Genomic DNA, 14,974 nt, shown 5'->3' with positions numbered 1-14,974 from the left:
GCAGCTGGAAACCTATATCAGGCAAGAATGAAACCACCAAACTCCAGAAACTCATAACCCCAACATCTTTGAACTGTTTTGAAAAGAAGACGAGGTGCTACGCCATGGTAAATATTCCCCTCTTCCAACTTTTTTGAGATCTTATGCAAGCATCAATTTTGTGCATAAAATTGTCCAATTTTTCAACTTAAACATTTTTTATGTTCTCTATGTTCTACTGCAAATAAAATATTGGCTCATGTGATTTGAATGTCTTTTAGTTTTCATTTTATTTAAATTTAAAAAACGTCTCAACTTTTCCGAAATTCGGTTTGTATAATGTGAGTGTGTGTGTGTCTGTGTGTGTGTCTGTGTGTAGGTATTATCTGAGGAAACACACCCACCTGCTTTGTTGTTGATTAGCTGCAGAACAAGAGGTCTGCGAGTGACGATTCCTGAACCACGGGGGAGAAAATCCCTGCAGAGAGAGAGAGAGAGAGAGAGAGAGAGAGACTGTCAGTACACAGAGAAAACAAGGCTCAGCTAAACCAAAAGAGAGAGATGGAAAAGAGACTGAGGCAACAAAAAAAGAAGACGGACAAAAAAAAAAAAGAAGGGACAACAGAGAAACAGACAGATGGACAGAAAGTCAAATCAAGTCGGCTTTTATTGTTATTTCAACCATATACAGTTCAGTAGAGTAAAACGAAACAGCGTTCCTCATGAACCAAGGAGCTACATACAAAATATAAATTAGCGACATAAATTAACAAAACTAGCTAGCTAAAACACCTAATTAGCTGACTAGCTGAGACAAAACAGATTAACATTATTAACATTTACAAAGAACGATATACTATACAAAAAGCCAAAAAGTTCACCTGGAAACTGTACAAACAAGAGTGACAACATGACAAACTACAGAAGACAATCCAATACTCTGGTAGTGAGGTGATGAGTTGAGGTAATGCGACGAGGACAGTAAACATTTCTTGTAATTATTATCAAAGCTAGAAAAACAGTTCGAGTTTGGGGTGAGCAGACACGAAAAAAGTCAGAGACATTGGGGCAGACAGACAAACTAGAGCAAAGAGACAGTGGGACAGGAACACAGACCATGGCAGAAACAGGCTAAGACAGACAGGCTAGGACACACAGGCAGACAGTAATGAGCAATGTGTGCGTGAGAATCTAGCTTTGATGTTTCTCTCCCTGAGCATCAAAATGTTCATGAAACAGAGGAATGAATCTAAGCTGTCACTTTTACAGTCTCCTGAGCATCTCTATCACCACACACACACAACATGCATACATACACACAACTCAGACAGATGGTGTCCTGCCACTTGCATGAATTCATTTTAAAGCATGTGTGGAGAGCGGCACTGTGTCTGTGTGTGTGTGTGTGTGTCTGTGTGTCCTGAAACAAGCCTGCCAAACCCTTCAGTGATCAGCCTGTATTCTGGCGGTGTGTAAAAGACCTTGTCCCACAGGGTCTGGCTGAGACGATCAAATCTAATCTCTGCCTTTTTGCTCCTGAGACAGTGTGAGGATTCCTGCAGGTTTCCAATTAGAACTGGATCAGACCAGATGGATGTCTGAGATGCGTGCATACAAACACACACAAACAAAACACACATTTTGCCTCTTACATATACATACACACATACATTTCACATACACACATACATTTCACACATACACACACAGATATTTCCTGGGAAAGGCAGGGTGGGTTGGTGTGTATTATTCATGCAGTGTAACTGATAGACGAGGCTCAGCAGATTGTTTGTCTCATGTATTATAAATGCATGAGTGTAAAAGTGCTGCAGGATCAGACACACAGACGAACTGAAGCAGAACACACACACACACACACACACACACACACACACACACGCACCTCTCTCTCTCTCTCTCTCTCTCACACACACCAACCTCGATCTTGTTATTATAATAATCTTGCACCAATCAGACGAGAAATCTCTGACCACAGTCTCCGCCCACGCAGTGGCCACGCCCAAACCAGGCTGCAGACCTAGATATGAAAATGAGACCAGTGCAGCCCTCGCAGGAGAGATGACATCAGCCTCGGCGTAAAGTGCAAACAGAGAGACGCCTGAAGAGAATTGCTGAAGTGAACCGGGTTACTGATTAACCCCTATAACGAGTGATCACTTAGGTGTGACAAAAAGCAAAGAAAAATAAAACCTCTATTTGTTTAAAGCTGGTGAGAATTGGGTAGCGCCCTCTCTGGCCTTTGTTCAGCGTAATTAAAGTCCACATTTGGGGAGTTGGTGTCATGGGTATATTTACCTCACCAATGACTTTCCCTCCATTATCATCTAGCCTGTTTGTTTTTATTTCTGATCGGAGTTAAAATTCAATACTTTTATTTCCCCGCTCTTGTTCCACATAATCACGATTTTCGCAGGCACACCAGCACCGGAAATTAAAGCAATGCCATTTAATCAAACAGATCTTTTGTACATCGATTTGTTTAATTTAACTGATGACTCAATTTTTGATTCAGAATCGATTCACACTTTTTAAATTATTTAGGTAAATTTTTAAACACTCAAAAACTGACAATTTTTTTTATCTGCATTTGCTCAAGAGTACAACAAAACTCACTTGCATTTATACACCAGCATCTTTCAAACAATATCTGAGATTACATCGCAACCTGAGTTGCTAGATTGCACTGACAAAATCCCGCTTAAGCAGAGCTAAAAAACAACCAGAAAACTGTTGTTTTGTGGTGTTTACCTTACTATCTGTAAAAACTAAAATCAGCCTAATTTCTGGAATAAAAGATACCCAATTTGGTACTGTAAGGTGATTCACAGCTTTTTAAGGTAGATTGTTCTGATTTATACGCCTATCATATTAAACAACCTTCTACATCGGTTCTTCATAATCTTGTGTGTGTCTATCTGTAAATGTGACGTGGTTCATGTTATAAGTGATGCGGAAACGTTCCTAGGTCTGACCCCACTAAGATTGCACTAAGATCATGTTTGCGTCTTTATAATCACGTTAATTTGCTGTCTAATTGATGGAAAGTAATGTAAGCAAAAGAGTGTAGAGAGTGAAATCTTTTTTTTTTTTTTAAATACCTTATTAACTCCACACAGCTTAAGTGGTTGTTAATTCATGGTATTCAGCACAGGAAAATGGGGAGACTTTCGGGTTTTGGAGAGTCACAGCCAGACACAATAGTGATGAGAGCTACTGGAGTGAGAAACCTTTCAACTGTGAGGTAATGGTCTGATTACACACCGTGACTAAATGTGAAACATCTAAATGACAATACTATTCATCTAGTCGTCCTCCCTGCGTCTTTTTCTCTCTTTTACTTTCAGAACATCCTACTCTTTGGCACACACACAAGTTTCTGGGAAGACTTTATTTTTCCACTGCTGAGTCACAGCAGAGTCACACACACCACACACACACACACACACACATTCTTTTTGGACACATCCAGCGCACAGGCCAGGAATCTTACATTATTGGACACGTTAAGTTAACCGACAGACCAATTTAGTGAGCAGCAATAAGAATAAAGGAGTGTAAATATATTACTCATGATATCCTTGGCTCATGCTAGTTACCTGACTATTTTTAAATCGTCCCAAAAATCCTGATATATTTGCTAATGTTAACTAGATAAAATTATGGGCATTTCCTCTCAAAAGCCCTGGTCAAATTAGTTCATGATATCCACTTGGTTAGCATTAGCCACACAGCTTATAAATATTTAAGAATGTGACAAAACAATAATAAGAATGACTAAGAAACCCCGACAGGAAATGACAAATCATGTCAGAAAAGACTCATTTTCGCTAGCAGATGAGCATCAACTTCAGCAGAGAAGATTATAACGATTTAATAATATGAAAAATATTTTCTCAGAAATCTAGTCATATCAGCTCATCTCTGTTACCTTGGAAAGAATTAGCATCAATTTAGCATTAATTAAATTAGATTATGTTATGTTAGCTAGCAAGATCAAACTGGTTAGTAAGATTTTAAGCAAATTTCCTGTCAGAAATCCTCTCCAGTTATCTCATCTTAGTCAGCTTCAGGGCATTAGCAAGAAGATTATAAACTTTTATGAATGTGATAAAACTTTACATGCACTTTCACGCAATGACAATAACGTTGTCTCAATTGTAATATAATCTAATTTCATGTTAGCTAGTGTACTGATGCTAGCAGTAAAGAAGATCATTTATTTGAAATGAAAGACAGATAAATAAACAGGGAGTTATGGGTGACATTATAACCACAGCCGGGACGTGACCAGCGTCCTGGAGATGCTTAAACAAAACATAAAGAAGAACCACATCACCACCAGGTGTGGAAAAACAAGGTGTTTGCATATTTGCCCTAAATCTGTGTTTAGAAGCGAGGACATCACTAATGATTAAAAATTATATCACCGTACAGTAACTGCATTATTTCTATATGACCAGTAGGGTATTTGCTCCTATGCAACATAAAAAGAAAAAATACAGTTTAGATTTTCTGTAGCAAAAATACAGGCCCTTTTATTTATGCTTGGACTGCAGACACGAATTTCTGCAGAGGGGTTGTGTTTTTCTGCCATTTCTTTAAAATGCTCCAGAGGTGATCTATTAACCACTTTCACACAGAAATCATGCTATAAAAGTCATAATACCCCCTCAATACCGTGCTTTCCCTTGCGATTTTTGTGCACTTTAAAAGTTGTAAATTCCGTAGGGATTTTTCTTCCATTTAGATTCAACTGCAATGCAGAAAATTTAAGTTTATGTAATTCAACATACTGTTTTGCCTTGAGAAATTTTAGCACTGTTATACGTCCATAGCTAAACTATCTAGGTTAATGTTTAAGCAGCGCGTGGCTAATGCATGTCTGACATCATACGTGGGATTTATCAGTACAGTGTTGGTGTCTAGTGTGTCGCAGACCATGTGCGTAAGAAACACTGCATATACCTTTGCTTTCGAAAAAATAAAGATGGGTGAACTGATTGAACAGTTTTCTGTTGTTTAAACATCTCAAATATGAGTCACAGAGGTGGAATCGGGAGTCAATGTTGACTTGCCTTTATTTACGAACTCTGTTCAAAAAGTGTGAACCACCATCATGGACTCTGGCACCATCATGGACCCTCGCAAGTCTCAACACATCAGACCCCTGTTCCATGATGGTGGTTCTCACTTTTTGAACAGAGTTCGTAATTAATTCCACCTCGGTTCCTTTTATTCAGGCGATATATTTACCTCATTTTACATGATTCCTCTTGTACTAAGTTTCTAAAAACCTTTGGTTTCTGCACATTTATTCCCACACAAGTGTAATAACTTTTAGGACCATTTTCATACCACTAAAGCGCAAATATAATACCATTACCGCAGAAAAAGACAGACAAACCAGACAATACCACACTTAATGCTTTGCGACCAAATTCACATCACACTTCATACGAGTTTGAGCAAGCCATGATATTCGTTGTTCCCTTTTTCCATTTGCATTTACCCGTAGCTGAACCTGCATTGTTTGCTTGCAGGGTCGTGTTCTTGGTTTTTCCTGCCACAGGTGTCAAATCACAAGCTGGATATTCATGTTCTTCCTCTACTGCTGGCTCCGATTAAGTGAAGTGTATGATCTTATTTAATGTACAAACAGATCATTGTTGTGGGATATAAAATAGAGGTAAACTAAAATGGTGTGCAAAAAAAAGATCATGTTTCGGTACATTTTCAGTACAGTGATGTGAAAGAAAAATTGTGAATTCACTTGTCGCCAACATCTGTCATCCATTCACCATCATCACTTGCACATTACAGGAACTCGGCTGCGAGTTATTACCACATCCCCCATATAGTCCTGACCTCTATCCAGGCCATTTTCACATGTTTGGGGTTTTAACGGAGTTCGTAGGAGGCCAACGTTTTAGACGTGAAGCAGACACTCCAATCATGGCTCTGATGTACTGAAAAAACTTTACACCTTAATATCCATTAAGGCAGATTATATTGAGAAAAAAAAAAGTTTCCATTCTCATAACTGTATTCTGTACTACTGCGCAATCAAAAGTCCTGCTTTGACTTGAACACCCCTTCTACATGTTTACTACCTGGGTTCTGATTACCCTGCTTATAATCACATGTAAACAAGAAGAATCTGAAAGCACATCCAAGAAGTACGGAAGTCAAGTATATTTTTATATGTTGTTAAAAAAAGAAACAGATGATTTTCGATTTAGGTTACAGCCCTCCTGGATTTTGATTGAAGTTGATTTCTTTGGCAGCAGCTCTGGCAGCAGTGTAGCTGCAAATCACAAGTTAACACTAATTAAATTTTACAAAATATTGCTTTTATAAACAAGCTTAATTGAAGACATAGTAAGCGTATATTTAAAGTTGATGAAAGGAGTCTCCAGTGTCAGCGCTTAAGTAAGCATGAGAGGTGAAACATGTCCAACTGTTTTGTGCTGTATAAATACTCATGCTTCATTACTGTACTCCGTCACTTGTAATTTTTCTACAACAGCACATCCTGAACAAAAATGCAACTGGTGCAGTGTGAAGTGTGTGTGTGATGTATATCCTGTGTATGCAGTGTGTCGACTGTCACAAGCTCAGCGGTAATGACTGCTGTGGTTAAGTTTTTATCCTGACGAGAAAGCTTACTGAAAGAAACCAGTGTGAGACGCACATGCACACAGAGAGAGAGAGAGAGAGAGAGAGAGAGAGAGAGAGAGAGAGAGAGAAGGAGAAAGAGAGAGAGAGAGAGAAAGAGAGAGAGAGAAAGGGAGAAAGCTCCTCTACAGGGATGCCGTGCTGCCATCACAACCAACACTTTGTCTCACACACACACGTTACTCATGCAGTGTGCGTGCGCCTGTGACCAAAAACACACTGCGTCACAACAGGAATTCAAAGGATGACATAACCGTCTTACACACACACACACACACACATATATATATATATATATATATATATATTTCACTCCCTCACACTCACACAATCAGCTATTGAGAACACCAAACAGCTAGGACTCTCTCTGAGCTTATACACCACAACCATTTCACACTCTTCATCCGATTGAAGCTGCAGTTAATGTGGTGCTACAACCTGCGAGGTAGAGTGACAGATTTTCCACTAACACTGGAGACTCCTTATATAAACATTAAACACATACCGTATCCCGGTCTGAATCTTCACTGTCAGTTTCTCATGGATTTATTGCCAGTTATATCGAGTTGCTCTCTTTAGTTCCCACCAAGTCATCTTCTACTCATTTGCATGTTGGCTGTGATTGGTCCAAATCCATGCAGCACGTTTTGTGACTCGAACAAACAGTGTACAGTATAAAGTATCTTCACATCAGTTTCGTATACAGACACAATACAGAGACCGTCTTTGTGATGAATTCAACACAAACGTCAGAACTTTATAAAGCATGCGTCTTTGATGAGCGCCGTGTCGAGTCCAGACCTGCCCTGTGTTTTGCTGTTTAGACTTAAACATCAGACATGCCTTGAAAATGATGCTCTAAAACTATTTCCTCATGAGCCAGAAACAGACAAAGAACCCTCTATCAAGCGTGAACATAAATATGCGACCCCCAGCATGGAGCACACAGACTTAGCACTATATACATGAACAGATAATTACACAAAACAACCAGTTTAATGCAGTTTAAGTTCTTCGTGCAGATCCAGAATCAGTATTTAGTTCTGGATTCACGCGGGTTGTCATGGTAACAGTGTAGGCATGCCTGAGAGAGGTGTGGGGATGCTGAAATGCAATTTATGTTCATACTATTTAAATAAAAAATTCTTTGATTGTGTCTAGATATTTCAAAGGTTGGTAATGGCTACGAGAACCATTTTTGAAGGTGCCCAATTTTACAGAAAAATCATATAATGCAAAGAAAGGGAAAGTTTGTTCAAGTCAAACCGGGACTTGCAATAACATTTCTGGCGAAAGAAAATGTTTTGATTGACGTTTACAAAAGACTTCAAGCACAGTACGACTCTCAGTGATGACTCTCAGCTGCAGTGAAACATTTGAATGGTGCGAACGTTTAAAAGAAGGCCATACGTCCGTGAATGATGTTCCCGGTCAAGTTAAGTTTGAAGCCCAGTGCGGTTGTGAACATTCTGCACAATCGAGGGATAACTTCTTGCGGAAGAAATACATCTGTCAGTGGGATCCCCCCCGAGTCCTGCTCCAAATAATTTCTTCGTGTTTGGGGAAACATTAAAGGAGCTCCTGGGGCGCCAGCATTTCAGACATGATTCGGACAGGCAGTCCGATCATGGCTCCAGCATACTGAGAAAACTCTCTTTCAGTACTAGAGTTCTACTACTAGAGATAGGATAATCTTAACAATATCCAAGCACTAGTGAAATGCTGGGATAAGTGCATAAGCGTAGCAGGGGATTACATAGAGAAATAATTTCAATTATTAAAAAACGTGAATTATTTATCCTAAAAAAATCTAAAATAGTAAATATTTAAAAATTAATCCTTAAACCTTAAAAAGTTTATGCAGTGGTTTAAGTCTCCTGACATAGATATATCTCACCCAAAAAATTTTAGGCAGCTCTGGATGAAAATTTTTTTTATAAATGTTGTGATGTTGCATAAAGTTATTGAAACAATGGCATGAAGAATGTGTGCTGAAATCGAAGCTTAAGGCAGTTCAGCACACCATTATAGTCTATTATATTTCATCATATCGCCCTGCTTGCCCATCACTCAGTATGTTTTATTTAAAAGCTAAAATTGGGAGGGTAATAAATTGATTTACTCACTTATATTAATAATATATGAAGCGAATATATCAAAATCCTGCATGAGTGCACAAACAGTGAGCTGTAAATCATTTATCAGGCCTATTTCTTGTCGGAGAGCTCAGCAGGAAATGTACAGACGCCTGCAGGACAAGTCTGTCCTTGAAGTCTCCTTAACTCTGATACTCACCTGCTACTGCTCGTAAAAGTGTGTACTAGACCTGTGTCGATAATATACCATGACATTTCATACATCTATGTCTGTGTGAACCACTGTAATTAATCAGTAATAAACAATTAACAGCTAATTACTAATTAACAACAACAGAACTTCTTTAAGCTGTGTTTCTTTGCATAAAAGGAGGCATGAGACATGCTAGTGAGGGTGTGCCTGTTTACACTACAGCTTCTCTACTGGTATTAAACAACATAACTTAAACATACTGTAAACTGTACCTAGAAATGGATCACTTGACATTCAGCACCGTAAATAAAGCTCATTTTTCTTGTTTTTCCCTCTCTTAACAGGTAAAAATATCTTGAATATGTCCAGATTCCGGTCATATTTCTCGTCATTTTAAACCCAATATAAAATGTTGAAATTTTTACTTATGTCTTACTCAGTTTTTTCACTTGCTAAGATGCTAGTTTTTCTAACTATTCAATTTATTCAAGAAACCTCTAGGTAGTCTGAAAGCTTCAGCTTGTTCTCAGAGTTAAAGCCTGCTATTTTATGAAAAGATGACTCAATGTGTGGTCTGCATTTTGTGCAAACGCTACATTGTCGTACGAGTACCCACCTCAACTGACCACTACTTGATTTAGTACACTGCTGGAGCTGTGAGTCATAACTTGACTGGTGAGTCCATTCAACAGCACTCATGTTTGTTGCCCGATTCGTCTCAAGCAGCTCGATTTCTAACAGGTTTTAAATGTTTAAAAACGACTAAGGGTTGTATCGAATACATTTTTTTTTTAAGTTATCGAATAAACATTGCTGTGTAACTTTGCAGCATTGTTGATTGTTTAAATGTCACATCTTGTACAAAATGATGAGTGATAGCTTTTCCGTTCCTGCTAATCGTCTCACTCCAGTCAGACAGGTGGCGATACTGAACCAACCACACATAAAGTCTAAAAAAGAAGGTGCAATAGTCTTGCAAAATGTGAGTATCTGCAACAGATGGAAGCAGTTTGTTGTTGTTGTTTTTTTGCAAAACCTGTGGTATATTTTTAAGAAATTAATAAGTTTGTAAGCTAAAAATAATTGTAAAAAGTGTGAATAGATATGAATTGAAAACTCATTCATCGATTCAATGCAATCGTACAACAAAAGATCGATCAAATTATATAACTTATTAAATTGAAGAGCGCCACTGTCAATCTCCCGCTCTACAATCGACCAACAAATGATTAGTTAAGTCATATAATCCATTTAGTCGCACAGCTCTACACATTGTGCAGCCCCTGGACTCAGATCATATGATTCAGCTCAACCACAAGAGTCAAATCACAATTTGTGCAACATTTGTTTTGCAATAAACCATGTCACAAGTCATATTTCATAACTCAACACTTAATCTAAACACAAACAAAGCCGAAGTGGACAGAGGAAAAACAAAAATGCCATCTACAGTAGCATCAACCTTAACTCGACCAGGATAAAGCGCTTGATGAAGGTGAAGGCACTGACACGGTGGGACTGAAAAGAGATTTCAGTGATTAAATTACACCCTAAGACTAACCCTTAGTTTCTGTGACAAAGCACTAAGTGAGCACTCTCACTGTAAAGGCATGATTTTTTCTGAGACTGCCTCATTTATATGCAAATTATGTATGAAACGGTAGAAAAAATAAAATAAGTGACCTTAAATCAACATCAACAAATCAACAAATATTAGCTTTGGGTCAATCAACCCAGGTCAGGCATATAATCGCTTGTTTAATCTATAACCCTCTAGCGTCCTGATACAACCTGATACAATATCACAATATCTTGGCCCTAATTGGATTTGTATTGCGATTGCAAACATATATTCATTTCAAATTATTTTTTAAAAAGGATATACATAAATTGTCATACAAAACAGAATCAGAATCGATTTTCCCCCCATCTCTACTGACTACACAGTTCAACGTTTTGAAGACGTAGCTGAAAAACTGAAACCATGCTACAGTACCATGTTCTAACTTCCCACTTCCCAGGTAAGTCAAAAGCAGCAGGTTAACAGGTGATAACATAGAAATGTGTAAATGCGCGCTCTGTATATTAGCAAAAATACAACGTAAATGTTTGAGCACCAGCTTCCCCAGTCTTTATGCATGTTTCAATTAATCGTTTTTACTGGGCTGATCACAGTCGTGATTAAAAGTTTGGGTGGGACGCAGAAGATTTTCAACTTCAATTCACGCCTCAGTTTTGTTCACTTTGGGAAGGGCCACGTTTCATGGTACACGCCCACAAAACTACAACCGTAAGTGTGACCACACGGTAATGACATCAACCTGCTCGGGAACATAGAGATCATTAAGTCTTCGGACATACAACACATCAAACCCAGAGCAGGTGTAATTAACGTCTATTATTTTAATGCCATGTTTCGCTTTTATGGCTTTATTTTTAGTTTAGAATTGTGTCATGCTTTAAGTCCAGAAAATCACAGTATTACTATATAAAACATTTTATAATTATTAACACACCAATAACGAAACATAAAATTCAACTTGACACAGGTTTCACGCCAGATGCTCTTCCTAAGAGAGGACTAGTTCTCCTAGTTTTCAAATAAAAACGCTGATAACGCTCAAGATATCTCAGCATAATATCTACAACATACCATCATAACAGAAACATGCCGTCCCCCTCCCAAGTCACCCCTTTGCCACCCCATATATAAGCACACCACCTGGAATCACACATCTAACAATTTTTTTTTTTAATTCACAGAATCCTGAAGGTCACAAACAGAACTGTTAATGAAGAAGGGATTCTGGTTACGAGTCCAACACAAAGCCCCGCCCTCTCATAGGTGATCCCGATCACACCTGAGTTAATGTGTATAAGACATAAGAGTGTATTAAAGCGGTCCAGAGTCTTAAGCTTCGTCCGTATGTGCGTCTGGTTGCTAGCGTGTACAGGGTGGGGCCAAACACGCTTATTACTTAGCTACGGGGGAAAAAAACCTGCTGAACAGGCTGGTATAGAGGCCACTGGCTGTGTTACACAATGAGTGTGTGTGTAGGACACAGGAACCAGCAGGAGGTCAGAGCATTCAAAATCAACTGAGAGTAAAAATAATAATAAGTCATTTTGTGCTTTAACAATTTTAAAAAAGCATAGCATTGACAAGTTTCGCTTTTGGTTTTGTTCACATTTATGGAAAAAAAATTGATGTTTTCATTCCACATGTACTCAACTCCAGAACTTGTTTAACACGTCCCACAGCGTTACAAAAAAAAAACTCTGTAGCTATAAATGGACTAAAACTTTGCTAAATAAATATTTGCAATCCTCATGAGACAAATGACTCCAGTGTAACACACTCCAGGCTAGGATGTCACAGGAAATTTATCAACCTTGCATTGTGTTAACAGTAACTCTGCTTTGTTACATCGCCCGAGTCACTGATTCTTTTCCTATCGCTGCACAACTCTGAGTGTGTTCTTTCTCCTTCCTTATTTGGCTGTAATGAAGACAACTGTTGGGTAAACGAAACCCTCTGGACACTTAAGAAGATAGTAAAGCCAATTCTGTACACGCCGGATACAGTATATGGCTAAAAAGCTGTCTAAATGTTCCACTAGATGTTTGTTTAAATCCTAGCAGAAATCATTTTAGTCTGAGTCAGCGCATGACAGACTGGCTAGACAGACAGAAAGAGGAAGAGGAAATGCCAGGACCGTGCCGAGGAGTCTAGGAGCGTGCATAGATTGGGTACAGGGCTTTCTCTACACTCCTACTCGTCCTCGCATCCCATAGATATATATATTGTGTATATACACACACAATCACAAAGCAGTGATTCAGCACCTCACCAAAAGCACAAGATAAAGTGTGTGTGGAAAAGGCTGCTGTTTTGCCTGGGTGTGGCTGCAATAAACAGCCTCCACAGTCCATACCTGAGCTAGAACACTCACCTGATACACCTTAAACACCTGATACACCTGAAAGAGCCCTTTTTTGATGATAAAAGTCTTTACAAAAGACTTAAAGTGTTTTTTTTCCCGGATACTTCCCTTCTCATCTCATGTAATATCATATCATATACAACGTCCTATTTTGCTTTGCGTGACTTTATGCAAAAACACAAAGATGACCTTATCAGACGTGAAGGATTTGCTAGCACGCCCGGGAAGATATCCTAGACCTACATGACTAGATGTTGTATGTATTTGACCTATACTCTTTTATACTCTGGTGAAGCAAGAAACGTGCTCTCGATCAGTCTGAGGAAAGAAAACTCACTCGTCCAAACACAGGGACCTTCTTTACTCTAATGAGGGACAGACAGAAACATGAATAGTTGTTGTTGTCGTCATCATTTGGCTGCTCCCATCGAGGGGTTGCCACAGCAGAACTTTCGACCAGCACACAACTTGGCACAGGTTTCATGCCGAATGCCCTTCCTGAAGCAATCTCCAATTCGATTCAGGGGCTGGGGAAAACCGGGAGGGGGGCTTGGGCATTGGGTGGGAATTAAACCTGGGCCTCCTGGATGGCAGGCAAGAAACCTACCACTGAGACCTTAATGTGCCAGACAGAAACACTATCTATAAAACTAAATAAAGCAAAAAATATTGCGGCTTTATCATTTGTAACTTTAGAGCAATGAATACATGGATTGTGGGCGGGGCTTAAGATAACTAGTGAGAATTTCATTGGACGAAAACAAAACAAGTACACAACGAGTCATGATTTTTAGGATGTATGCTTTCAAAGAGTGTTTTTATTATACAGTACACTTAAAAACATTATTATTATTATTATTATTATTATATCTATGTTGCCTATCGCTAGCTTAAACTTGCAAACCTGGTCAGTAAATACAACTGTTATGTGAATGTGTATATTATACCACGCTAAAATACATAAAAATTATATATATGAATTAAAGTATATAAATATTTTTTTTCCTCCCAAACCCACAGAAACTGATTGTTAGCTCGTTTATAAACAGGCCACCTTCCCTTTCTAAACTCGCTGCGCAGCTTCCGCCTTGTACGCACTTCGCGTGCGTACGGTGCGTTAGTTTCAACGGACGGCGCTTACAAGAACTGCGTAAGTGGTGTCTGTGCATCTCATACAAAAAAATACAATAAAGACGACGAAATGTAAAGAAAGACTAAACAAAGCAGAACAAAACGTAAAAGCATAAAGGATTGCATCAAAGAATGAAATGGTAACGCCTAATCAGGTTTTCATGTTAGTTTAGCAAGTTAAAAAACAGGGTGGGAAAAAAATCATATCGAAACCAACCTGCCGACGAAATTTTCCAAAACCGAGCTCTTTCCGGCGCTCTGCCCTCCCACCACGGCGATCTGGGGCAAGTCCAGATTACAGCTCTGTCCGATCGAACTGAACGCATCCTGAAGTTTATTGATCAGGGGGATCAATTCCTCCATCCCCCGGTTCCCCATGGCTTCAGCTGGGCTCGGTTCGGCTCGGTCGTGTTCAGCAACGAGTTCAGCTCGAGTTACTCTCCAAGTTCCACCCTTTAATATCTTATATCATTTAATGGGAATTAGAAATTCTAGTAGGAATAGCAGACGCGCGCGCGTGTGTGTGTGCAGTCAATCGGCGTTTACAAAAAAACTCACAAAACAAAAAACTTCAAACGACCATCCGGTCAGCCGACTTCCGGACTCTGTCTGCCGGTGACTCTAAGCCCCGCCCCTTGGCAACATGACAGCCTTGATGCTTTCGAATACTTCCGGGTTCGGCATTCTTGCTTTCCATTGGTGGTGTTCGTATGTTACGCATGCACCTTACGTATGTTCCTATTGGTGGTGCTACGTATGTTGCGTACGTATGTTACGATGTTATGTAAATTCCTCATTGGTGGTGTTACCTGTGTTATAAAGGCTTGTGTTTGTTTGTTTATTTGTTTATTCTGTCTACGGTTATTATTTATTTACATATTTTGTGTTAAGTCTATTTATACTGTATTATAAAGCTATATCTCTTTCTTTTGCTC

At 39.0% G+C, this 14,974-nt stretch overlaps 1 protein-coding gene across 4 annotated transcripts in view; it reads right to left on the bottom strand.

Moving 5' to 3' along the window:
- The window catches only part of dnm2a (dynamin 2a), a 52,092-nt gene extending 37,500 nt beyond the window's left edge, over positions 1–14,592 (bottom strand). For 2 of the 4 annotated variants that reach the window (XM_053493187.1, XM_053493185.1), the window contains exons 1-2: positions 14,257–14,592; positions 384–457 (exon numbers count right to left, since the gene is read on the bottom strand). In XM_053493187.1, the coding sequence (XP_053349162.1) occupies positions 384–457; positions 14,257–14,417 (235 nt within the window). In that variant the 5' untranslated portion in view covers positions 14,418–14,592. The remainder of the gene's footprint in view (positions 1–383; positions 458–14,256) is intronic. The other 2 variants (XM_053493184.1, XM_053493186.1) reach the window with 2 other exon arrangements.
- Between the last annotated feature and the right edge of the window lie 382 nt (positions 14,593–14,974).

The sequence above is a fragment of the Clarias gariepinus genome, chromosome 3 (genome assembly GCF_024256425.1).
Source record: "Clarias gariepinus isolate MV-2021 ecotype Netherlands chromosome 3, CGAR_prim_01v2, whole genome shotgun sequence".
NCBI lineage: Eukaryota > Metazoa > Chordata > Actinopteri > Siluriformes > Clariidae > Clarias > Clarias gariepinus.
Note: the sequence above shows the minus strand (reverse complement) of the source record. Positions and strands in the feature narration are given on the sequence as shown.